This window comes from Gallus gallus, chromosome 5 (genome assembly GCF_016699485.2).
Source record: "Gallus gallus isolate bGalGal1 chromosome 5, bGalGal1.mat.broiler.GRCg7b, whole genome shotgun sequence".
Lineage (NCBI taxonomy): Eukaryota > Metazoa > Chordata > Aves > Galliformes > Phasianidae > Gallus > Gallus gallus.
The window spans coordinates 22,701,333-22,724,971 of NC_052536.1; the positions used below are offsets into that span (position 1 = coordinate 22,701,333).

Sequence of the window (23,639 nt, forward strand, 5' to 3'; positions counted from 1 at the left end):
GGAAGGGATGCTTGCCATTGCACTGCACCCAATGGCCTGCCACGGGTCCGTCTTCCACACAGGTGAAAGTGAGCTGAGGATTGGCCCCAGCACAAACTAAGTGGATCGGCCTCTAGCACACCCTTTCTGACAGGCACTTGTTGTACCTGATGGGCCCCACTGCAGGTACTTTTCTGACTCCTATGAAAATTAGAGAGTCATGGAGAGAGAGAGAAAATATCCCAGGACCACTCCAGAGGCAGGAGTGCAGACTTATAGCATGCTTTTTCCTCTCTGTCTTTCCTTTCTGATTGAATAAACATCACCGCGAACGCACAGCTGGTCCTTGGAGCCAGGTTTGAGGACTTTTGGAAGCAGTGAGAGGGGCCAGCACAGCCCTGCAGCTCCACTGCGAGCTCTGCCCCAGCGTCATGGCAAACCCCACCCAGGCCTGGCGCTGGGGATGGAAAGCCTGGCCCGCAGCCCCTGGTACTGCGAAAAAGCTGGCTTCGATCGGGACACTGAAAGATGAGTCTGGGTTACTTAGGGAAAGGTTTCCAGAAAAGAAAGTGAACAGAGTCAGCTCTGTGGGAGCGGGCTGAGAGAAGGGCCACCGTGCTGAAGCTGCTGCCCAGCTCCAGGACAGCGACCCGTGCCTCGCTCAGAACCCAGGGACGGGCTCTCTGAGGAGATCGGAGCTCAGGGAACCTCCGGCCTCCACACAAGAACGGCCTCCCACCTCCTCAGGCGCCCGCCATGACGGGGGGATTCGGCCCAGCACCTCCCGTCTCCTACGAGCGAGGCTCCGTCCCCTCCCGGTCGTCCTACACAGCTCCGGGTCACGCAGACCCCGGCCCCGAGGGAGAACCGCCGGCACCGTCCGCCGCCAGACCCCACCTGCCCGAGCACGGCCCGTTAATTGGATCAGGAGAGGGCGGAGCGGAGGGAGTCTTCGGCGCTGCCCCGCCGCCAGCGGGCTGCCCCCAGCGCCGGGCCCGCCCTGCCGGTACTGCTGGGGGCGGAGCGGGAGCCCCCGCGTCCCGCGGCTGAAATAGGGGAGGGCCCGTCCCGCTCGGCCCAGGTGCGCGCTGACCGCCGGGCTGTGTCCTGCTGCCGGTGAGGTAAGCGAGGTGCTCTCCGCTGGGACGGCTTTGGGCCGGCTCTCTGCGGAGTGCCGGGGGTCCTGGCGGCTCGGCGGCGGCTGCGAGGGAAAAGTTTTCTTGTGGAGTAGAGGTGGCTGCGTGAAGCGCTATCCGGGCGGGCGCTGCCTGCGGGCGCGGCGGGGCTCGGAGGACTGCTGTGCGGCTGGGGGAGGCTCCCGGCAGAGTCCCGTGCAGCCTGGCCGCCGACCTGACCTTCATCGGGTGCCCGGCGGCTCGCACCGCTGGAGGCTCGGCGAGCTGCCCCGCTCCCCGTCCGCCTCTCTCCGCAGCCGACGCCTCCGCTCCGCGGCGGGGACAGGGGCCCCTTTGTGTCGGCTCCGCCGCGGGCCGCTTCCCACTCTGAAACTGGAGCCGCGGGCTCTGGCAGCGCCGTGGCTGAGGGGCAGAGCGGCTTCCCCGGGGGAAGGGGCCTCGCTGGGGCCCAGGCGCGGGGGGGCTCTCGCCGTCCCCCTGCCGCGAGCCCGCCGTGAGGAACGGGGCAGCCCCGGCCCTGCTCTCCTCTTCCTCCCCGCCTGGCGGGAGGCAGCGGTCTCGGTGTCACGGCGGGCAGAGCCGGGCGGTGCCGGGCTGCGGCACACCGCTGGGGTTACCGTGTCCTCCCTGTCCTGGGCAGGAGAAAGCTGATAAACACGGAGGTATTAGTGGGCCTGAACAGCCGGCGCTCGGACTGTGATTTGTTGTTGCTCGCAGGAGGAGGGATCTGCTATCTCCACAGGACCATCAATAAATGAAGTTAGTGCGGCCCAAATACATTAACCAGTTTCACAAGTTTCTGTGCCAACTATGTGTTCTTAGCTTGCCACAGTGCTAAAAGCTCTGCGTCTTCCCCGGGCGGGGGGGTGAGGAGGAGGTTGGCTGACCACCTCCAGGCACGCGCTGTGGCCTCTTCGTCCACGCTGTGAGCTCCGTGCCCAGTGGGCGCTCCCAGCTTTGAGCAGTAAGACGTGAGCCTCTCCCTTTCAGCTTCACCGCCAATCTAATTTGCACGAAGGAATTTCTGATACTGTGGTAATTGATTGCGATGCAAAGTCCCAGCAGAGCCTCCCACTCCACCCTGGAATTCAGATGTCACCAAGAAGTCACTGAGCCCTACGACAACTGAAATGTTTCTTGGTGCGTAATGGGAGCAGAATGCACCTCAGCGGTGTGTGGGCTAAAATGACAGGGTCCGGCTGCTCCTCGCTCCAGGTGAGCTGCTTTCTGGGTGGAGTCAAAATGGAGCTTCTCCCTTTGCATTACGTAACTGAGCGCATTCCTTTTTTGGGCAGGATTCACCTTTCCATGAGCTGTACGCTGTGTTCCGCAAGGCAGTCTGTTGTTCTTTGGCAGAGTTTTGTGTTGATTATAGGACCTTGTGAGAAGACTCCTAAAATATTTACTGGATGGTACTTCCAGTTGTAGCTCGGAACAGAATGGCTGTGAGCTGGACTCCTTGTTTCCTGCCTTCCCTAGCTGTGCCCACTGTATTGGGTTGCTTTATTGGCTCTTTCTGGTTTCTTTGTTTTTTTCCTTAAGTGTTTCAGCTTCTATGGCTTGCTTGCATGAGACAGCAAGTACTGTCTCACTTCTCAGGCTGTGAGAAGTGGTAATGTCACTGTGTCAGCCAGGCACAACTGCTGCCTGGAGCTCCACTGTCGGACTTCAGCAAGTGAATAAGGGTCGCATGGGGCTGGGCTGGGCTGGAATGCTGCAGGTCCTTGGCAAACTGTGTGCATAACCAGGTCATAGGAGCCTGAAAGTCTTGAGGGCCTAGACTGACTTCTTCCCAGGACAGTGACTGATGCATTTAGTCATTCTGGGTTGTTGTGGATTATATGAGAACAAGCTTGAAACTTGTGCTCCTTCGTGGTAAGATCAGAAGTTCCCCCCCAAAAAAAAGAAAAGAAAAAACCCTAGAAAAAAAAATTCAAAGCTCCAGTCAGGTCTATTTGTAATGTGACTGCTGTTCCTTGGAGGTAACTAGAAAACTGAGAACTGATTGGGCACAACGTGGGGGCAAGACGAGCTTCTGTTAGAAGCTCTTAGTGTACCTCAGTGTGGTACATACTGTATATGTGTTATTCTGGCCCTCTCGAGGGTTGGACACTATTCAGTTGTTGAACTGTTTGGTTCATGTGATGGCTGCCATCCAGGAATTGAACTGGGGACCTCAAAAGCTAAAAGTATCTGCCTGCAGCCTGAGTGGAAAAAACTATGCTCTTGATTAGACAGCAATAATTAACTGCCTCTATTTTTTCCGTCAGCTGATCAGTAATATGTGAATTTGGGCTGCTCGTGAGAGTTCATGGGGAAATGCCTAAACAATGGCAGAGCTGTTCAAGCCCTTTGAGGGGCTGTTATCTTCCTAGAACAGACTTTTTGATCGGGCAGGCTATTTCATCACCACTTATTTAGCGTGATGGGTGTACATGGTGCTATATAACAGGGAGCTGTGTCAGAGAGATTAAATAGAAAAAGCCTTAGTGGGTGAGAGAAAAAGTGACTAGTGTACCTGGAGTTTTTCACAGAGAATTTGGGCTTTAGCTCTTAGAGTAGCAGAAGAGCTCTGCATCCTTAGAGCAGTTCAGAAGCTGTTCAGGAGGCAATTTTTTGCCTGCTACCTTGTGGCGCGGTGATCATTAAGTTTAATTAACATCCAAATACTTTCTGGCCATGGGGGCAGAAATTTTTCCGGCAGATAGTATAAAGTCAGTGCAGAGAGCCTGGTGTGTCCTCTGCTGTAATCATCCTGCTTTGTTTTGGTGACTGGTTCAATAGTTTCACGTTCCTCCAAGCTGAAATGTGGGCTGAGGCTGGGTACTGCTGTGAGGCAATACGTGTGACTGGCATTCTAATCATATTTCAACCTCAGTGGTTGCTCCTGTCAGAATGGCACAATGGGAAAGAGCCTTCCAGACTTACGTTAGTTGGAATTTGTTTGTTAAATCTAGTGGTTGTCACCAAGCGTTGCAGAATACAGAACGGGTATGTGGGAGATCTTTCCAGTAGTGCAGGCCTGCATCCGGAGGCATTAAGCTTGTGAGGACTTCACGTTCTCATGTGCTGCAGTTGTTTATCGTGACCTGCCAGACAGTTTTTCCAGGCTAAAAGAGTTATTGCTGCAGACAACACAACTGTAGCAATTCTTCAGCTCTGTCTGTGCTATGAGTGTGCCCAAGCTGTGTCACATCTGTGTGCAGGAAGGTATGGTACTTGCTTCCTGGGCTGTTGGGGACATGGTCAACTTTTTCAGTCACCTATAAGTGATTATCTGTGGGCATTAACTTCCTCCTCTCCTTCAATATCCTCACTGCTGAGACAAGCCTCTCCTGCTCTTGCATCTGCTGTATGGGCTGCAGCACTGCTAAGCAGAGCTGTGAAGTAGGCTTGTTGCCTGGCTCTGACAACCAAACACCAGATTCTGTGCAGTTAATACGAAAGTAGACAAAAGTTGCAGCAAGACACGCAGCACAAGAATCTCCAAGGAGAATGGGTGAAGTACAAATATTCACATTGCAGGCTGGTTCTTAATGGCTGCCATTTTTCAGCCTTGTTTTCAGTGCACATCCCTTGAGAATATGTCAAAGATATAGTTATCTGTGGGAATGGACTAACTATGAAGTGACTGAGTCTGCTGTAAGTTTCTAGGACCCAGGGTTGCTTGGAAGGGAATCTAAGGTAATGAAGATTCTCTCTACTCCCCAAAACAAACACCACTTTCTTTTTTATGTGCTTTTTTCCCCCCAAAAAAACTCTGTGCAAACTAACCCTATGTAACTGTATACCAATACTCTTGCCGCTTCATATGGTACTGCAGCCTGCTTTACCCTTACGTTGTATGTGAGTCTTGACTTACAGTTAGATCTTTACGTTGCTTAGACTTTCCCGTGAGGAAGAAATTAAGTAAACCCAGCTCTATTGGCAGAAGGTGGGCAAAGAGCCTTGCTATCATCAAAGTGGAGGAACTGCCCACAACATAAACTAGGAAAATATGAATGACGCTTTAACTCTCTCTCTAATAGAAGAGAGATCCTAATACTCAATCTTACCTTATTCCCACTTGCTGTTCAAAAAGCTGCTAGTATTCTTTTCTGTAGAGCCTGTTTGGGATTGGGCGGGGAACTGAATGAACTTGGAAATATCTTGATGATGGTCTTTTAGGTTCTTGCCTGCATTATATGACTATTTGGAACAGAAACATTCATCAAAGCAATAAAGCTGGTGAAGGGACTAGAGAAGACGTGCAACTGGGGTTGTTAAACCTGGAGAACAAAAGGCTGAGGGAAGACCTCATCACTCTACAACTACTTGAGAGGAGGCTGCAGTGAGGAGTTATCAGTCGCTCTTCTCAGGTGACGTGTGATATGATGTGAGGGGACAGCCTCAAGCTGAGCCAGGAGGGTTTAGGTTGGACACTGGGAGAAACTTCTTTGTTAATATTGGGTGGTCAGCTATTGGAATGGCCTGCTCAGGGGAGGGGAGAAAACAATGTCCCTGGAGATATTTGAGATGTGTGGATGTGGTGCTTGGGGACATGTTTTAGTGGTGAACATGGAAGTCTTATGTTGATGGTTGCACTCGGTGATCTCGAGTCTTTCTTCCAACCTAAATGATTTTACGATTCTTTCTAATAAACAGTTTCAGTAAACTAGCTTTTACCAAGGAAACCCAGATACCTACTTGATACAACCAGAGATAAAGAAATGTTATACTTTGAAGTCATTGGGCATGTGATTGCCATATACTTTATCAAAATGACAAAATGCTTGCCAACTGCATCTCCCATTTTCCCCTTCTAAAAGACAGCAGAACTGTAGGTCTTGGTAAAGTGAAGAAGAATTTACTTTATACACTGAGGTATGCACAACTGCAGCTGGGCTTAAAAAGAGTGCTACTTTCAAATGGAAGGAAGGAGGAGAGACAGCTGTTTGGAGGTTCTTGACTAGTATGCAGTCCTGAAGCAAGGAACCACTGAAAGCTCAATACTAGAATGGAGCAACTGGCCTGTGGCTCTTCTGAAGGTTGCTTGATTGCAAATAACTGCTACCTTTAGACTTCTTAATACATTCAGGTAAACTTGATCCTTGCTCTGGGGTTACAAGGTGACTCAATCACAGGAGGAGAATGTTCTGTTGACATGGAGTAGCCACGGTTTTGTTTAGCTGGGAAAAGACACTATTGCCCTAGTATTTCCTGTATTCTTTACTCTGTGTTGGATGAGGATGCAGTTTGGATCACTGTTTTTCACATAAAGTTCTAAACAAAAAAAAACGTACTCCAAGCCTGTCTGGAAATGGGAGAACTGCCTCAGCCTGCTGTTGTGACCAGAGATACCTTAAGTTACAGGCAACTGTTCTACAGGATGGACTACTGATTTTTGTCTAGAGTGCAGAAAAAAATGTGATCAGGTGAAAGTAGGTTAAATACTGGGAAAAAAACTGTTCAAATTTAGTGCAGATTGACACTGTTGATAAGAGATAACAGCTTTTACTGGAGTTTAAGCAATTTAGGAAGAAATAGTTTATTTACAACAGTTAAGCAGAAGAGAATAGCAACAAAAGTGAGTTGCTGATGCATAAATTTGCTAGCAAGCTTGGCATCTATATGCAGAGACTCCTGCAACAGGATAGGAAGTAGGCAACATGAAAGCAAGCGGCTGAAGAGGCTTGGAGAGTGGGACAGTTGATCTCGGAGGCACTGTGTGTCTGCATGGGTTAACTCCTTGCTCTGGCAGTGCTTTCTCTGGCTCTGTGAGCACTGGGAAGCAGGCAAGCTGATTGTGTGGAACAGGTCCTATGCTATTCACTAAGCTAAGAAATCAGGCTACTGTAGTGCAGTTCCTGGTAGCTCTTTATCAAACTTTCCTCTGCTCTTATTTGAAGCTGCCTGTTAAATATAGCTGCAGCATGCATGTCAGGATTATTCCAGCAACTGTTGTGAACATACAGCAATTATAAGCAAACTTTCTCATAGGAAGATCAACTTTTGAGGAAAAAATAACATGGACCTTGATAGCCCAACACATGCTTTTATTAATACTATCTCATACTGTTATGTTAACCAGGACAGATCTGTGTTCCTTTAATATTAGAGATCTCCTACATCCTGTGGAAGTAGAAAAGAAAATTTTTCTTAGTAGAGTGGTTTCTGCCTGGTACAGCTATGATGGTTAAGATTCCTAACCTTTAGATCAGCAATGATGTGTTGGCAGAAGCTTGTCCTGCAGCAGTGGCCTCTGAGAACTGAACAGGGAGTAGCTAATGAATATGGAAAGTACTTTGTTCTGTCTGAACATCTTAAAAATACGAGTTTAAAAAATAAAAGGAGGATAAGTATAGTGGGATATCTATTTGCAGGATATTGGCTTGGCCTGAATTTGGAGACCAATGTAAAGAAGGTGAAACCAGAGAGTGCAGTGAAACATCATGCAGACTTAAAGGAATCATCCTCCTTTAAGTGGATGAGGATCTTATCTGTATTTTAATACTTCCATACAGCCATGGAGAACTTTGCTAATGGTCAGCCACACAGTCTCTGGAGAATTATTGTTTTGGAGACAAGCTTCTGTTATAGGCTTGCACATAGCTGAAGTGACCTTTGTGTGCAGTTACTGTTCTGCCTGGTGGCTCTCTGACCTCTCCCTGCCTGGAGAGACCATATGAAGTCCTTCTCAGAACTGCTTTAGGCAGCCCTGGTAGGCGTTGGTCCTTACGGAGTGGCTGGGAAATGCTGGTTTGCTGTCCCTTTACCAGTCAGGTAGCCCTTCCAAGGGAGTGACCACAGCAGTAGGATAAGTATCTCTAAGGGATGTTTTGCTGGGTAGAAGTCATCTTGGTTACCTGGGCTTCTTGGAGGATCACTATGAGTTGGCAGTCTCTAGTTGTAACGATGAACTGGCCCCTCTTCTGAGAGGTGAACGCACCTATAAGTATCAGTGTTCCTGTGTTATACCACTGGAGAGCACCTTGTTGGGTATAGCTCTGAATCAGTGACTGTAACTATTGGGTGCCTACCTGCAGGGATGGGGAGGCTGGAAAGGAAATGCTGTCCCATGCCCTTTTTCATTCTTTCCATCAGGACCTTCCCAGCACTGCTGTACCAGCAGCAATGCTGTTCACTGTGCTGATAAGTCATGTGGTCCCTCCTGGCTTCAGCCATTTAGTTCCTTTCTAGAAGCCAGTTAACAGAAAATGAAGGGGTTTTGTGCCTGCTGCTCTATAAAGGAGGTGGTGGTGGTAGTACTTCTATGTATTTGGATTGTTGAGATTGAAGTGTTTATTGGCAACCTATACTGGAAGTGCCCTGGAGTGAGAATGAAACCTTTACCACTGCCTGTTGTACAGGAAAGGTGACTGGGAATCAAATACATCAGTTGCTGCTGCTTTGTGGTGTTAATGTTTTCTTGAGGGAGAAATTAGTTATTAACAGCCTGTTTCTAATTAAAACTAGGTGTTAAAGTTAAGCTAAGCGACACATAGAAACTGGTTCATAATAAAAATCTCCTTCTGCCAAAGCCCTGGTTACTTGATAAATATAATTCAAAGTCGTTTCTGTCTGCCTGAACCCGGTGCTTGAGCTTGTACTCAGGAGAAGGGGAAAAAGTTGGGCAGAAGGCCTTGCCTGGCAAGTGAACAAACTCTGTTTCTGTGGACAAATTCCTGCAGGGCTGCACGCAGCAGCCCTCCGAGCATTTGTAGGGCCCAGAGGCTGCTTCTTGGCAAACTTAAGAGAACAATTGCTTGCAGGGAGTCAGTCTCAGGAGGCAGTCAAGCAGCACACAGAAGTGATGCCTTGGGCATTGCAGCCTGGAAATACTGGAGTGTGGTTTAGAGGGAAGAAGACTTCTGTGGTTTACCTGCCTTAGGGAGAAGTTTCTGAAGCTGAGAAGAGTAATTACGATCCAGTCTAGGCACTGTAATTGTGGAACAAGACCCTGTTGTACTAGTGTTGTGTAAACTTGAAACAGAAACAAGTAGTGCCTTCCCAGATGCATGCATTTGAAAGCAGGGAGTTTTAGCGTGACACCTTGGTCTGAGGGTGGGGAATTACGGTCTGGGATGTGTGACTGACTGTAGCAGGGTGAGATCAGCAGGGTTAATTGTGGAAACAGTTCCGCCATGACAAGTGGCATTCTGCTTAGTGGAGCTCAGCACCACTGAATCAGTCATGAGCCATTCTGCCTTCCTGCAGCTGAAGATTAAGAGCCACTTCTGGATAACTTAGTATGCTGTTCATAAATGAAAGTCAATCTTTAGGGAAGTAGGAGAGTATCTTTTTTTATAGCACTGCTAGCAGCAAAGGCTGAAGCTCTGCATAAATGTCATCTGTATTGTCTATTTTGTCTATGTGACATTGCCATTTGTAGCAGTGCCAGTGATGCCCTCATCTGTAATTCTGCAGAGGTGCGAAGCGACTAGAATTGTGGTCACTTTCTCCTCCTTCAGAGAGCTTGTCTTGAAGGAGCTGCAGTGAAGTCTCCAACTCCTTAACTGTGGGATGTGAACAAGGCAAGCAGGAGGGGGAGGATAAACATTCCTCTAGCTGTGCAAATTTGTTGTGAGCCTCTTCTCAGCATAGGTGGCAGTGGCATCAGAATGTCTTGGCACCGATCCACATGTAACTCCAGCTATACTGCTTGTGCTGTGCAGCTCTGTCAGCCTTTCTGAATTACGTGGTAGCTTCTGCTATGTTAGGCTGCGCACAGGGTAGCGCTGTCATCTCCATACCTTGCTATAAAACAAGCCTCAGGCTTTGGCATGTATAATGCTTCTCTATTTGCTTTTCCTGGCAAACTCAATTTTTCCCTGGTTTTGGGCTCTTGGCAGCACACAACACATATGTTTCAGGAATAACGAGGCATGAGGGGGTGGAGTGGCAATCTATTTGCTCTTCTTGGGCTGAGGGTGACAGCAGCAGCTGTTCTTCAGCTTCTGTGTGCACTACTAAGTACCTTCACTGTGTCTGCACGCAGATCCAATTTGATCTGCTGACTGACATGGGCTCATGGACTATGGAGAGTCCAGAAAAAGCCTGGCAGAAAAGGGCCCTCATTTTTTTTTTTGACCTTTTTCCATCTTTCAGGACTGTTTTGTTTTTTTTTTCCCTGGGCTTCTATGAAGTCTACATAAATGTTTTTTAAATGTGTATTCTACTGAGTGCTACTTGAGACATGGAGACTGACCTGTAGAAATATTATACTGCTTTTTTTCCTAATTCTGCCACCTAGCTACTGTGGTGGTTCCAAGTGGAGCCTTAAGCTGTGGGATGCTTTGCCACATGATATTGCTGATGGTGAAAACCCATATGAGATTGGAGAAGTTAGTGGAAGAGAAATGCATCGAGTGTTTCTAAATTCATAGGTGCCACGTCCAGCTCAGGAAGCTCCTGTCAACAAATGGTTAGAGGCTCGGAAAATATGCATGGAGGCATCATGTATGCTTGCTCTGTTCTCAGAGCAGGGGAAAATACCTGCCTTTGGCCACTGTCTGTGAAGGATACGGGGCAACAAGAACACACAGTCTCATTCAGCGCCGCTAATATTATGTTTCAGAACTTGCTAATCACAGGCATAGTAAACCCAATTATCTGGGTTTGTAACTTGGATAAAATAAGGGAGCACAGCTCACATTTAATGTGGAAATGGCAGAAGAAATTTAATTTCTCGCTATTTCATTAATTCATTCCTAACTTGAACATGGAAGTAGCAGAAAGAATGGATTCAAGTTTCTCCATCCTTATTGACTGTCCATCAAACAAACAAGTGCGCCCTGACACAACAGTTTTCTACATTTAACCCTGAATTCTAGGGCTGTATAGTCAGCCTGAACTGGAAACAAGAGATGGAAGGCATGTTTGTGATTCACTGCTTCCTGATAAAGAAGTGGGGATGGGGGAGAGAAGGATGGAAAAAGTGATGCAGCCTTCATTGGTTGTAACTAACTGATCCCTCTCCATGAGGAGAAAGCAAGCTTGTTTTTAATTGTAAAGTTAAAGAGTCCTTTGTTTCATAGATAAATACTCTTCATCTTTACTAAACATGGTCTGGAGAAGTTATGTGTCTGTCCTTCCCCTGTTCCTGAAGTTTGCTATGCCTAAACATGGAGGCAGTGGGTTTCCCAAACCAGACAGTGCACAGTAAAAGGGGGGTCAGGCCCCACATACCGTGCCTGGGGAGTGTGCTTATTTTAGGCCCTTCTTGTCTTGGGCAGTTCCCTTTGCTCAGCTGTTGTGATGCTACCTTTCCTGCACAGTGCTGTCATCCCGCCCCTGTGTTTCTATTTTAACTTTCTCTGGGGCTAGATCTTGTGACACAGCGATCTGGCATCTCTCCTACGTGTTGGAACGTGGCATCTAAGGAGGCACAGTGGCTGCAGCTGCTATATCAGAGGGTGCCCCTCCTAGTAGCTGGCAGAAGGGGGACACCCTCATCCCTACACTGGGATTGGGATGTGTCAGAGCAGGCAGCATCCCCACAGCAAAGCAGCAGTATCTAACTGTGCCCATCTGTCTCCTCTCCAGTCTGTTTTACGGAGTTCAAGCTCAGGACATAGTTGCCAGCTTCCTGCTGCTCCCGTCATCTCGTTTTCAGGTACGTAGCTACTGGGGACTAATGTGAAGTTGCATGCCCTGTAAACCAGCAAGATAGCTTTGCAGCCCTCTGAGGAACGGTGGGGAGAGGGAGGATGGGAACAGGTGGTGGCATGGGTGAAGTTGTTCTTCAGGCTTCAAAGTTCATGCATTTGAGTATCACATCCTATTTAACAACTTGCTTCTGTGACTGGCATTCAGCACTTCAGCCTTCTGGAGCAGTGTTAATATACTTCCTACTGCCAGTAAGATGAGACTGCAAACAGACTGTTTCCAGAAGAAATGGAAGAAATTCCTGCAGTCTTTGTTGGGACACTTCATGATGTGGCTCATGCTATAGTAGGCATACTGAAAAGGACTTCAAAGATGTGGGAGATGTGGACTCTTGACGTGACTTTCTTCATCTCTGCTGTGTACCCTGTGGGCTGGCAGAATGACCAGATACCTCTCTAGGGTGTGAAGAAAGCTTTTTATAACTAGGAATGTGCAAGAGGAGAAGTGGCAGCAAAGGACACTAACCCAAGCTTGCCTCAAATGGAGCGGGTTTATATGTGAGTGTCAACACTTGAGTCTCTTTCCATTATTCTTTGCTCTTGCCTAAGATCATCCCAGAAGCTTTCCTGAAGGTATTTGGTGTTGCACCCTGTCAGGAGCAGAATGGCAGCACGGGTTTATACAGGGAAATGGGCAAAAGAGACAACAGAATGAAAAACGCTTTCCAACTCCTTGCCTGGATTTTGACCCTAGTGCAGTGGTGGGCTGTGCCAGCTCTACAGAGGTATTTCTAGGGAAGTGGCATGGCTGAGTAACTGGCATGCATGCTGCGGTACCTCGTGGCTGGATTCGCCTCAGCATATTTCTGTAGTTCTCCTTGAGCCCAACTCAGCCAATGGGCAATTTGTAGGGCTCCTCCCCATTCAAGACATGCCTGCCTACTGACTGCCCAGCATCACTATCTCCGGTCAGCTGTAATCCTGAATCTCACACTGGGAAGCTGAAGTCACCTCTTGAGACAGAATACTTTCAGATGGTTCTAGCATCTCCATTTCTGTAGCTTTTGCTACAGTTCTGTGAGCCTTGGTGAAGAAAAGAATCCCTACAGAGGTGACTGCTGCTGAGAAATGTTGGATTCACCAGCACCTCTGGGATCTGTACAGCTGAGGTTTGGCAAGATGGTCTTCTGCAACATTCTTTCCAAACGTGCTCCTGGGCTGCCAAGGAGGCCATTCCTCTGCAGGGAGGGACAGCGCCGGCAGGTTCAGTCCTGGGCATTTCTGCCATATTCGGCCATCTGCTGCTGGAGGTGCAGTGATGGCAGTGCTTGCCTGCAGGACACTGAGACTTCTCTAGCTGTCATGGAGAACTGTGGTCTCTGCAAAGGTTCAGCCAGTATCATATTAAATTTTTTTCTTCTCTCCTCAGCTTAACTAAAATCTGCAAAAATTCTCTGCTGCAAGAAAACGGGTGTGATGTCATCAGAAGATGATGCCGGTGGGGAGGCTCCTGAGGGTAGTTTCTGGGAGGTAAGGAAAGATAACTGGGGTGTGAGGGAGGTAGGAATGTCTTCTTACCTTCCACCTGTGCAATTAAGGGTTTGAGTTTCATGTTTATGAGTGACATGTTGCTCTTAGGGAGTGGAAGGGAGGAACTGTGGGGAGGTTCTTGTACAGGTGATATTGATCTGAGCTGTGAGAGGTAAGCAGAGCATCTCTGCTTACTCCTTCCACTGCTCTGCCTGTCTGAGATCAGAATGCCAGAGGCAGGTCTGAACCAAGCTGCTGCTTTCAAGAGGGCTGGTGCTTCCTTTCACTGTGATGCTTGGCCTGCTGCTATCTGTTCTGAAGGAGTATGAACATCAGTACAGTATAAATGCTTTGTGAAATTTCAGGCTGGAAACTACAGGCGGACAGTGAAGCGGGTGGATGATGGCTACCGGCTCTGCAATGACTTAATCTCCTGCTTCCAGGAGCGAGCCAAAATAGAGAAGAACTATGCCCAGCAGTTAACAGAGTGGTCCCGAAAGTGGAGGACCAATGTGGAAAAAGGTAAATCTGGCAGGTTGGGCTGGAAACAGGATGTAATAATTGCACTTTGTTCCTGGAGAGGTCTGTCTTGCTGAGTTGAGGCTGTTTCCTTGGGACAGGCTTCCCATGTACAGGAAGGGAGGTAAATTCTTTGACTATCATTTTTTGGTTTTTTTTTGTACCTTCTCCTTTAATTCACTTTAAGAAGCCTTCTTTCTCAACACTGTTAGATACTTTGGTTACTTACTCTGATAAGTCATTAGCCAGTCCAAGCCTTAAATCAAGCTGCAGGTCTCCCATTTTAAGAATAGCTCAGCTGTTATCCATGTTCCTTCTCCAGTCAAAGAATAACAACAATACTGTGCTTCAGTGGCACTGGACTCGCAAACTGAAGCTCAGGCCAGATCCATGTAGAAAACTTCATACAGAGACTCTCCCTTGGCAGACACTGCCTGGGGCAGTGAAGGCTGCTCAAAAGAAATGCCGGTATCAGCCAGCTGTGACAGCTGGTCTAGGTGCTGCCTTTTGGGACTGTATGGAGACAGTCTATGGTCTCTATATGTAGATTATGTACATCATACGATGTAGAGTTACGGAAGTGACCCCAAAGAGATGCATGTAGGAGAAAAATAATGTTTTGTTTTTATTTATGGGCAGGAGGTATAATGCCCCTCTTGTGCTTGTTCTTGCAGGTCCACAATACGGTACTCTGGAGAAGGCCTGGCATGCCTTCTTGACAGCTGCGGACAAACTAAGTGAGATTCATTTAGTTGTCAGGAACCACCTGGCTGGAGAAGATTCAGATAAGATCAAGGCCTGGCAGAAGGAGGCCTACCACAAGCAAATAATTGGGGGCTTCAAGGAGACAAAGGAGGCAGAGGATGGGTTCCGCAAGGCTCAGAAGCCCTGGGTGAAGAAGATGAAAGATGTGAGCAAAGTGTGAATGGGGAAGGGAATGAGGGAGGTGCAGATGGTGATTGCCATCCAGCCTAGTAGTGCTTACAGAGAGTGCCAGGGGAAGGATATCTTTTTGGTGTCTTGGTCTTGTAGCTTCCTTCCTTTGTGATAAAAGCTTTGGTAACAGGTTTGGTGTTCTTCTGTGGCATGTTAGCACTAAAAGAAATCATTTGGAGGTACCTGTTTCCTTTAGAGCATGGTTGGCTAAACACCAAACTGGTATTTCTGTTGGGTTGTCCTGAAACAATGGCTGCTGACTGAAATGAAATGTTAATGTGTTCTCTCTGACAAATGGAGGGTCTCTGTGGTCATAATACTGACTTTCTCTGCATCACTCTTACAGGTGGAGACTTCTAAGAAAAACTATCATGCAGCCCGGAAGGAGGAGAAAACAGCCCATACAAGGGAGAATCACGCCAAGGCAGACTCCTCTGTCTCACAGGAGCAGCTGCGCAAGTTGCAGGAGCGTGTTGAGAAGTGTACTCAAGAGGCTGAGAAGGTGAGAGTGTGTTGAATAAATGTGGGTCACAAGGATACTGCTCTCAAGGAGAAAGCACTGGTTGTATTATCAGTTAGTGATGCTGTTCCCGATGAAAGCTTGCAGGAGGTGAGACCTTATTGTTATAAGATTTTTGGTGAGTTAGACTGAGATATCAGCACCTAAGACAGAGCAAGGGGTCTATATCTTTGCTATTGGGCAAAATCTCACTAATAAGTGCATCAAGAAGGAAAAAAAAAAATAGAGGATTTGGTGCAGTATCCACTCAGTGCAGAGTTGAAGATTTGGCTACCCAAAGTGGGTGCCTTGCGTGCCTACAAGAATCAGAGTGTGGAAGATCCCTCTGTGGAAGAGGACAGTAAGGAAGGAGGAACTTGTAAGGGTGCTTGGGAGGTGATGGGTCACAGGCTTGACTTTCAGGCAACATTTTTAACCACAGCTTTCTTTCCTCCTGGGTGGATGTAGTGCAAGGATCAATATGAGAAGATGCTAGAAGAGCTGAACCGCTACAATCCCCGCTACATGGAGGACATGGAGCAGGTGTTTGAGGGCTGTCAGGAAGCAGAGCGCAAGCGGTTGTGCTTCTTCAAGGAGATGTTCCTGAATCTGCACCAGCATCTCAACCTCTCCACCAGTGAAAGGTACCAGCCCTTGCACAGGAGGGAGGTCTGCTAGACTGTGGTGCCCTTGGCACTGGCAAGGGGTGCTAATTCTAGTGTCTGAGGAAGGAAGTTGCATCAAGCAGGTCTTGCTCATTCCCTGTCAATCTCATCAGAGAACTGGCATTTGGTCTCTTCGGACTGACCAATACATGTTCCCCAGGAATGATTCTTTCAGTCTCTGAACCCTTCTCATACTGTCCTGTATGTGCTTTTATTCTATGTAGGTTGCTCCAAAAGTAATGCCTTCTATTTATTTACATGGAAACTACATCAGATGCAATAACACTATTTGATAGAGCAAATTCTCAGCTACAAATCATTGTTTTTCAGCATAGTCACCACTATTAGCTATGCATTTCTTGCCAGCAATGAATAATCCATGCTTGTTTTAAAAATAAATAAAATAAATGTGCCACTGGAGGTGAGCTGCTGCTGCCACTGCTGAGATGCACTGCCTACCACCTCACTGTGCTCACATCCACTGTTTGGTCTCCATAAATGTTCAGCAAGAGTTGACGAATGCCAGTGGGTGCCATTTTTTTCCACATGGTGTTCAGTGGCACAGTTTTCCTTCATGTGCACTTCCAGGTCAGATGCAATTTTGTCAGAGTGCCCCTCTGCTATAATCTGTCTCACTGCAACAAAATATAATGGAATACTGACAGGAAGATTCAACCTCTACTGCTGTGCCACCAGTACCTACCTCTGATCTTGTAGGTTAAGACAATAAAATAGGAGGCATTACTTTTGGATCAGCCTTCACATGAGAAGCCTCCATGTTGCTGCCTGTAATCAAAATTGGAGGATTGAGATTCTGTTACCTTCTAGTACTTGAGCAAGGGATGCCCATTCTGCCCAGAGAAGAGAGATCTTGTGGTATAAAATGTGCCATGCTCTTGAAATGCCTATCTGCCAGTTCCCAGCGTAGCTCATCAAATGTTAGCTACTGCCACATCAAACAGCTTATCCTGCTTGCCACACTCTCCTGTAAATCTTGCTCTTCCCTACAGAGGAACAGGTATTACTCTAGCAACCTTCACTTCGTAGGATTTAATAAGCTGTGTAGCTATTCATGAAGTTAAGGTCCTCTTTTCTAACTGGGTTTTGGGGAACTACTGAGGGGGACTGATGGCTCTGTCTGTTCTTGGCCATAGCTTTCAAGCATTGTATCGAGATCTCTATCAAGTTATCATGGCTGCAGACAACCAGGAGGACCTGAAGTGGTGGCGTAACACTCACGGACCAGGCATGGCCATGAATTGGCCTCAATTTGAGGTGATAACATTCACAAGTGTATTATTACTATTTCTTACCATCTCTTTTTCTGAAATTGGCAGACTGATAGTTCTGTATTGAAGAGACATTCATCAAGCAGGTCTCTTTCACTTCCCCTTCCAAGTCTGAGAGCTGGCATTTGGTCCCTTCAGGCTAACCTGTGCTAGCATCTCTGGTCTTTGAGTGAGACTTCTTCATCAGAGGCTCAGGATACTAGGCTCTTCAGAAACTTTGGTTTATTGCAATCTTTTTGCATAAAGGAATGTTTACAACCCTGCTAAACCGCAAGTACTCCAGCTTATCTGTCTGCAAGAGCAAGGAAGAGGAGATGGTGCTCAGAACCTTGGAATAAGCTCCTATTGTAACCTGTCCTACAGGCCCTCTTGTTGCACCTTGGAATTCAATAGGAGTGAGACTGATAATGGCTGCAAGGCCAATTAACTGATCAGCCACAAATGAAGCATAACCTGGTGTTCTTTACTTGTTTCCCTTCTGTACTGGTCAGAAAATATGCCTAGAGCTTTTTTTTTTATCTTAATGGCTTGATAGTATTGCTCTTTCCTTGAACAGGAATGGTCCCTTGAAACACAGCGGCCAATCACCAAGAAGGAAAAGAGTGGTAAGGTGGCCGATGATGTCACACTGACCAGCATTTTGCCTACACGGGATGGTGTTGTTTCACAGACTCCTCTACAGACGAGGCAAGGGTAAGGGCTGAATTCTGGGATGCCTCAGGTTAGGAAAAAATACATTCCCGCCCAGGATCATTAATGAGTAGGAGTGACCTTTTAACTTCTTGCCTTGGGCAAGGCCCCATAGGACATGAAATACAAGACAGTGTAGAAAAGGAGGTTCTTCTTGGTCTGGTATATACTGTCTCATTCTCACTAGGTGCCTGCCTTAAGGTCCTTCTAGTGATGAGATCTGGCCTTATTCTTTCTTGTCCTGGGCAGAGTAAGGAAAATTAGGAACTGACAGCTTTGTGAGTTAGCTGTACTGTTTCTTAAATGCAGGCATATTTGTACTTTTGGTTTGTTGTTTTGTTTTGTTTTCCCTAATATGATGCTGAGTACTCCCTGACAAGTCTGGGTATAGCTGCCCTCCCTTGCCAGGAAGCAATCAGGATAGGGAGAGGCTGAAGAGACCGCTGTCCTACTGTGCTGCTAGCATCCTGGCCTTCAGAGGGGAACTCTGGTATAAGTGAACTGGGCAGAAAAGAATGGGAATATAAAGGTGTTTCAAGGCCATTTCAGTCTAATGGATTCAGGGGCTCTATTTGCCCATCTACAGGTCTTTCTATCAAGAGGAGCAGAACAGCCTCTATGACAGCCTGAGGGCACCCACATTTGTGAAGTTAGTATGGAATATAGCCTCCTCAGGGTTTCTGGGTTCCAGGTGCCTGTCCTCTGCTGCTCTTCCCCTTTGCTCTTGCTTTTGACTTAGAAAATAACATTCCAGCCACATCTGTTCAATATGGGAGACATGGGTTTTCCTTCTCTGTCCTGTTCTTGGCTGGAATAGCTCTAGATACAGCTGGGCTCTCCATCAGGACTGACCTTCCCTGAAGGAGAGGGTCTGCTAGAGTAGGAGGAAGACATGAAAAGTGCATATATGGAAATGCTGTGAGAATGAGTCTGCCTCCTATCCCTCAGGGCCCTATCACTGCTATGCTTTCAACCAAATCTAACGTCTTCTGGTATCTCACTTCTTTCCTGTTCAGCCTCACTTGGCTACTGGGTCTTTTGCACTTGTTCTATAGCACAGTAGTCTCTGAGAGGTTAGAATGGTATGTGGATTAAGGAGTAAGTGTGTGAGAGAAGTCTAACTGCCATCATGTTTCCTGTCTGTTTCCACATATGCAGTGGAGGGAAGGAAGATATTTCGGAGTGGTCAGATGAGGACACTCCAAAGAAGTACCTGGATGCCAACGGGCATGAGGAGGACATAAAGGTACCAGGTGTACGGGTACGAGCACTGTATGATTACACAGGACAGGAGGCAGATGAGCTGAGCTTTAAAGCAGGTACAGAAGCACTAATCTCTTACTAACCTTTTGCTGTCCTCACTTGGGCTGAGTGGATGATTGAAACACTCCTTAAGAACTGGATGTTACCTTGAACTGATAATTATTGTACTTCTTGTGGACTGGCCCATTGCCAGCTAATGAGGCAGATAATACACTGGGCAGTTCAACCTCTTCCATTAAGAAACAGTGAGGCCTCATCAGAAGTTTGCTTGGGTCTTGCTTACAGGGAAAGCAGCAGATCCAAGTAGTAAAATAGATCCCCCTTTCCTTTTCTTGAATGGAAGGTTTGCACTGTCCTGTGAATTAACTAAAGATGGATGTTTTGGGAGAAAGCCTATGTGAGCGATGCACACTACTGAAGACAGAGTTCAGCTGGCAAAAAAAATTATGCAGTGTTGATCAAAATGGATATCTTGCTTGGAGAGCCTGGCTCCCAGCAGAGGATTGAGAGAGGAAAAAATGCTGAAGCGAGTAGACTCCTTCCACTTCCTTTCTTAAAATTTTGTTTGAATGCTCTATCTCCAAACCCAAGAGAACATCTGGATCTTGAGTGTCTCTAATCTTGCTTGTTTTGTCTTATGTGGCATCTCTGCTATACAACTTGAAAATAGCCCCTTTCTAAAAAGGTGCTGAAGTCTTTCAGTAGCAGAGGTTTGTGTCCGAGGCTCCAGTATCTGTGCTGCTAGTAAACTAGCTACTAAACACAAACTTTTTTTGCTATAAAATATCCTACGGTATGTGTGTTCTGGGACCTGACTCTTTGCTCTCCCTTTCCACCCAGCAGATCTAATGGTTAAAAAGGCATGCCATGTTGTATTCTGTTATCCATCTTCTGAATCTGCTCTGGCAAGCATGGACCAGTAGGGCTTAAGCTTAATAGCAGATGACTTTCTTTCCCAGCCTCTACCAGTGTGGGATGTTCTTAATGATGCAGAAGACCCCTCTTTCTGGTGGATGCATGGCTCTCCTACTGAGGGAGAAGGGGAAATTTCTGCTCTTCCCTGAAGTACATATGGAGAGGTTAAAAGTCAAAGTCTTTCCTGGTCATAGTCTGAGAAAGAAGTTGATTGCATGCCTTTCTGGTCAAGCCAGATGGTCTATCATGGAATAGCCATTTTGGCCCCTATCAGTCAGAGCTTAGCAGCTTCTTAAATTTCTTTCCCACCTGCTACAGAAGAGCTGGTGAAAAAGAAAACCTGAGCCTTCTGCTCCCTTTGGCTTCTAAGTACTTTCTTCTGGGAAAAGGAGACTGAGTAGAACTACTGGGAATAAAAAAACTTCCATTGAGGAATGGAAGCTCCTTGGTCTAGGGGATGGTATTGACCTCTTCATTAGCTGTGATCAATAACTGTGGACTAAATTAAATTGATGCTGAGTGTGATAAGGGGGAAGAGGGGTGGTGATTCGGGCGAACAGGTCTTTTCCCTCAGAGTTTACAAAAAAGCAAATGCCATGCTACGTTTTCCAAAGCTGCTTCCTAATAACTGTCTTTGCTTGCAGGTGAAGAACTAATGAAGATTAGTGAGGAAGATGAGCAGGGATGGTGCAAGGGCCGACTTCTCACTGGCCACGTTGGACTCTATCCTGCTAACTATGTTGAGAAGGTTGGCTTATGATTACAACTGCCCTGCCAGTGTCTCACATCCATACCAGCATCTCCTGCAGAGGTCACTGGGTCACTGCTGGCTCCAGTCCACCTCTGCAATATATCCAGCAACTTCTGGACTCTGAGGGCCTGTATTCCATGTAACTAATGCTTCATTTTAAATGCCTAGACTTGTAGGGATTTTCTAATAAATAAACAAGGATGAATAAGACTACTCTGACTGTGAGCGCTACAGGAATATAGAAGTACAGAAGGAAACAGATCCACTTGACTTGCACTCAGCAAAGGGAGATGCATGACATGTGCAACTCTTCAAAACAGACAAAAGAGCTTAGTTTCCATGCATGTGCATCCATAGGGTGGTGGGGGCTGCCCTGCCCCCAAGCTTCCTGTTCCAGGAACTCTGCATGAGTAGGGCTATAGAGAACTATTATTCCTTCCTCTTTCTTGCTCAGTTGAGCTGACAGAAGTCTGTTTATTCCCAGATCTTTCAGAAATCTTCAGTGTCCTTCACCTGCAGGCTTGTTGACTCCTGTGGTAAGGCAGCTGGTGTAAGTGATAAAGCTTCAAAAGCCTTTCTAGGGGAGATTCAGGTTGGACAATAGGAAAAGAATTGAGTGATTAGGTGCTGGAACAAGCTGTTCAGGGAGGTGATGAAGTCATAATCGCTGGAGACATTCAAGAAGTGTTTAGATGTTGTACTGAGGTGCATGGTTTAACAGAAAATATTGGTGTCAGGTGGACCTTAGTCTTTTCCTACCTTGGTGATTCTATGATTTTTTCCCCTCCTACTACCCTCTAATTTATTGGGATAACACCAGGAATGAATGGTAGAGTACAGCTAAGGGACAGGAAAATGGCTTCTGTTGTGCATGATGTGGCTGTTCATGCTGACAAAGGTGTGAACAGAAGTGTCTGATAGCAGATGGGACTGCTTTCTTCTGGCCTGTGTCAGGTTTGCTTATGTCCTGTTAAGTGCCATTCAGCAAGGGAAGACCTATCATACCTTTCCCTTTGTCCTGCTTTCTGCCCTTGAAAGCATCTTGAGGCTGCTGAAACAGTTCAGTCCTTATCTTAGAGATTTGCTTATTCAAACATAAGGATTTGCCTAAACATGAGGAACGAGCCCACGACTGATGGGTGTGTTCCATACACAATATTCCCAAGACCACAAGAAACTGCAAAAGGAAAAGCAAACACTTTTGGTATAAAACTCAATGGGCTAAAAACTGGCTACTTACTGTATCTCAACAATAACTTCTATCAGCTGTAGTGTGAACGTGTACACTGCAGAAAGCTACTACTTCTTGTTCTGAGTGGGCACACATGTAGATAACTTTTCAGTTAGGTTCAAAAACCTCAGTCAAACTTCTGCCAACCACACAGGGACTAACAGCTGTAGGGCTGTTGGGAAAAGAGATGATACAGTCTGAAGTTGTAAGTGAACATTTGGGATTAAATGACTGCAGAATGTTAGCAGCTAGTGAACCAAAATTGGTATTTAGCAAGTGTAGACTGAAAAAGGAGGTAGGAATGGACAGATTTAAATGCTGTTGGTGAGATTATGAAGTATTACAAAGATCTTGGTGCCTCCTAGAGAGCAGAAATTAGTCTTTCACAGCATACTGGATGCAATGCAATTGTGTGCTGTGGATAAAGATCTGAGATGGATGCTGTCTAGGTCTCCTATGAGACTGCAGAAATGCAGTGGCTGTTGGACAGGTCTTGTTCAAGACATCTCTAGCACTGTACCTTCACAACTGTGTGGAGAGAAGGATGAAAACCAAAAGGATGTGGCTAAATATTCAGTTGGCTCTGAATTGGTAATACCACTTATCATGAAAACAGAAAAGTAGTTAGAGAACCAAGCAACAGATAGTAAACAAGCTTGGATTTAGCTGTGACTTTACCTGTTATTCTAGGCCCAATTTTAGGAGAAATCACTAAGCTTATACAATCTAATCAAAGATGTCAGTGTATAAACATTTGCATTTAAAGATCTCTCTTCTTTTAGTGCCATGTTCCATGTAAAGTATCAGCTGTGTTGTATGGTAATTGTATGTGTTCTACTGCTTGACCCCTCCGATGAGTACCTTGCTGTTTTGGTATAATGCATATGAATGCAAAGACAGCATGTCTGCCAGGCCTGTGAGATAAGAAACAGAAACAGTCAAGGATGAAATGACCTGACTTGCACTATAATAGACAGAGAAATTGATGTTGTTAGCCTGGATGTTTCCAAACACTAATACTAGCCTTTGAGGTAAGGTCAAAATAAAAATGTAGAAGGGAGTTATAGAGGAAAAGGTGGAAGCATGACTTCAGTTCTTCTAAGCATGACTGGGTTATAATTAGGGATGGTAGTAGGTGGGTCCAGAACTGGTGGTGAGGACAGCAAAGGCCAGCAGGCAGAACCCCTGGTTACAGTATAAACAACCTGAAATTCCACAGGACGAAGTCTGAACAGATTTGTTTGTCCTAGGAAAACACGACCACTTGATCATAATGGCCTGTTTGAAGGTTGCCAGAAATAGTGACATACCATAGATTATATGAATGTGTCTCCTGAAGAATGTTTGCACATCAAATTCCTGCCAAGAGCTGAATTAATGGAGAGGAGAAAACATATCAGGAATAAAGAATTGCTCTGCTTTTTACTGTAGCTCATAAATTTGGGTATGGCTCTTAGTCCTGGATGGATTAGTAAAAGAGAGCCTGTGTAAAGAACTTCCCCAGGGGAAGAACACAACAACAACAACAACAACAAAAAAACCTTCATAGTCTTGTATTAAAGTAATAGGTCTGCCTGGAAACTTAGTTTTCCACAGCTGCAAATGCAGGTTTTTTTCTAAGTGTAAAGGCTCTAGTTGAAACTTGTTATC

General features: G+C 46.5%; 2 protein-coding genes across 17 annotated transcripts in view; one reads left to right on the forward strand and one right to left on the reverse strand.

Annotated features, from left to right (window-relative positions):
* Positions 1 to 23,639, reverse strand: part of DDB2 (damage specific DNA binding protein 2) — a 49,235-nt gene that overhangs the window by 16,860 nt on the left and 8,736 nt on the right. For 3 of the 9 annotated variants that reach the window (XM_046941686.1, XM_046941688.1, XM_046941687.1), the window contains exon 3: positions 877 to 3,034. The exons of 3 other annotated variants lie outside the window; for them this stretch is intronic. In XM_046941686.1, the coding sequence (XP_046797642.1) occupies positions 877 to 1,340 (464 nt within the window). In that variant the 5' untranslated portion in view covers positions 1,341 to 3,034. Of the gene's footprint in view, positions 1 to 718; positions 3,035 to 23,639 lie in introns of those variants that run through there. 3 more of the 9 variants (NM_001397156.1, NM_001397157.1, NM_001397159.1) reach the window with 2 other exon arrangements.
* Positions 1,054 to 20,968, forward strand: PACSIN3 (protein kinase C and casein kinase substrate in neurons 3). Of its 8 annotated transcripts, none has more exons than XM_046941691.1 (12): positions 1,054 to 2,330; positions 11,640 to 11,709; positions 13,131 to 13,231; positions 13,597 to 13,753; positions 14,425 to 14,660; positions 15,033 to 15,188; positions 15,654 to 15,829; positions 17,005 to 17,125; positions 17,696 to 17,832; positions 18,416 to 18,478; positions 18,988 to 19,148; positions 20,652 to 20,968. In XM_046941691.1, exons 3-12 carry the CDS (start codon positions 13,178 to 13,180, stop codon positions 20,765 to 20,767), a joined length of 1,377 nt encoding a protein of 458 aa, XP_046797647.1. In that variant the 5' UTR covers positions 1,054 to 2,330; positions 11,640 to 11,709; positions 13,131 to 13,177; the 3' UTR covers positions 20,768 to 20,968. The 8 variants fall into 8 exon arrangements, with proteins under 8 accessions (XP_046797647.1, XP_015142513.1, XP_046797648.1 ...); XM_015287027.4 differs by having other exon boundaries at positions 1,054 to 1,100; XM_046941692.1 differs by having other exon boundaries at positions 1,054 to 1,100; positions 13,675 to 13,753.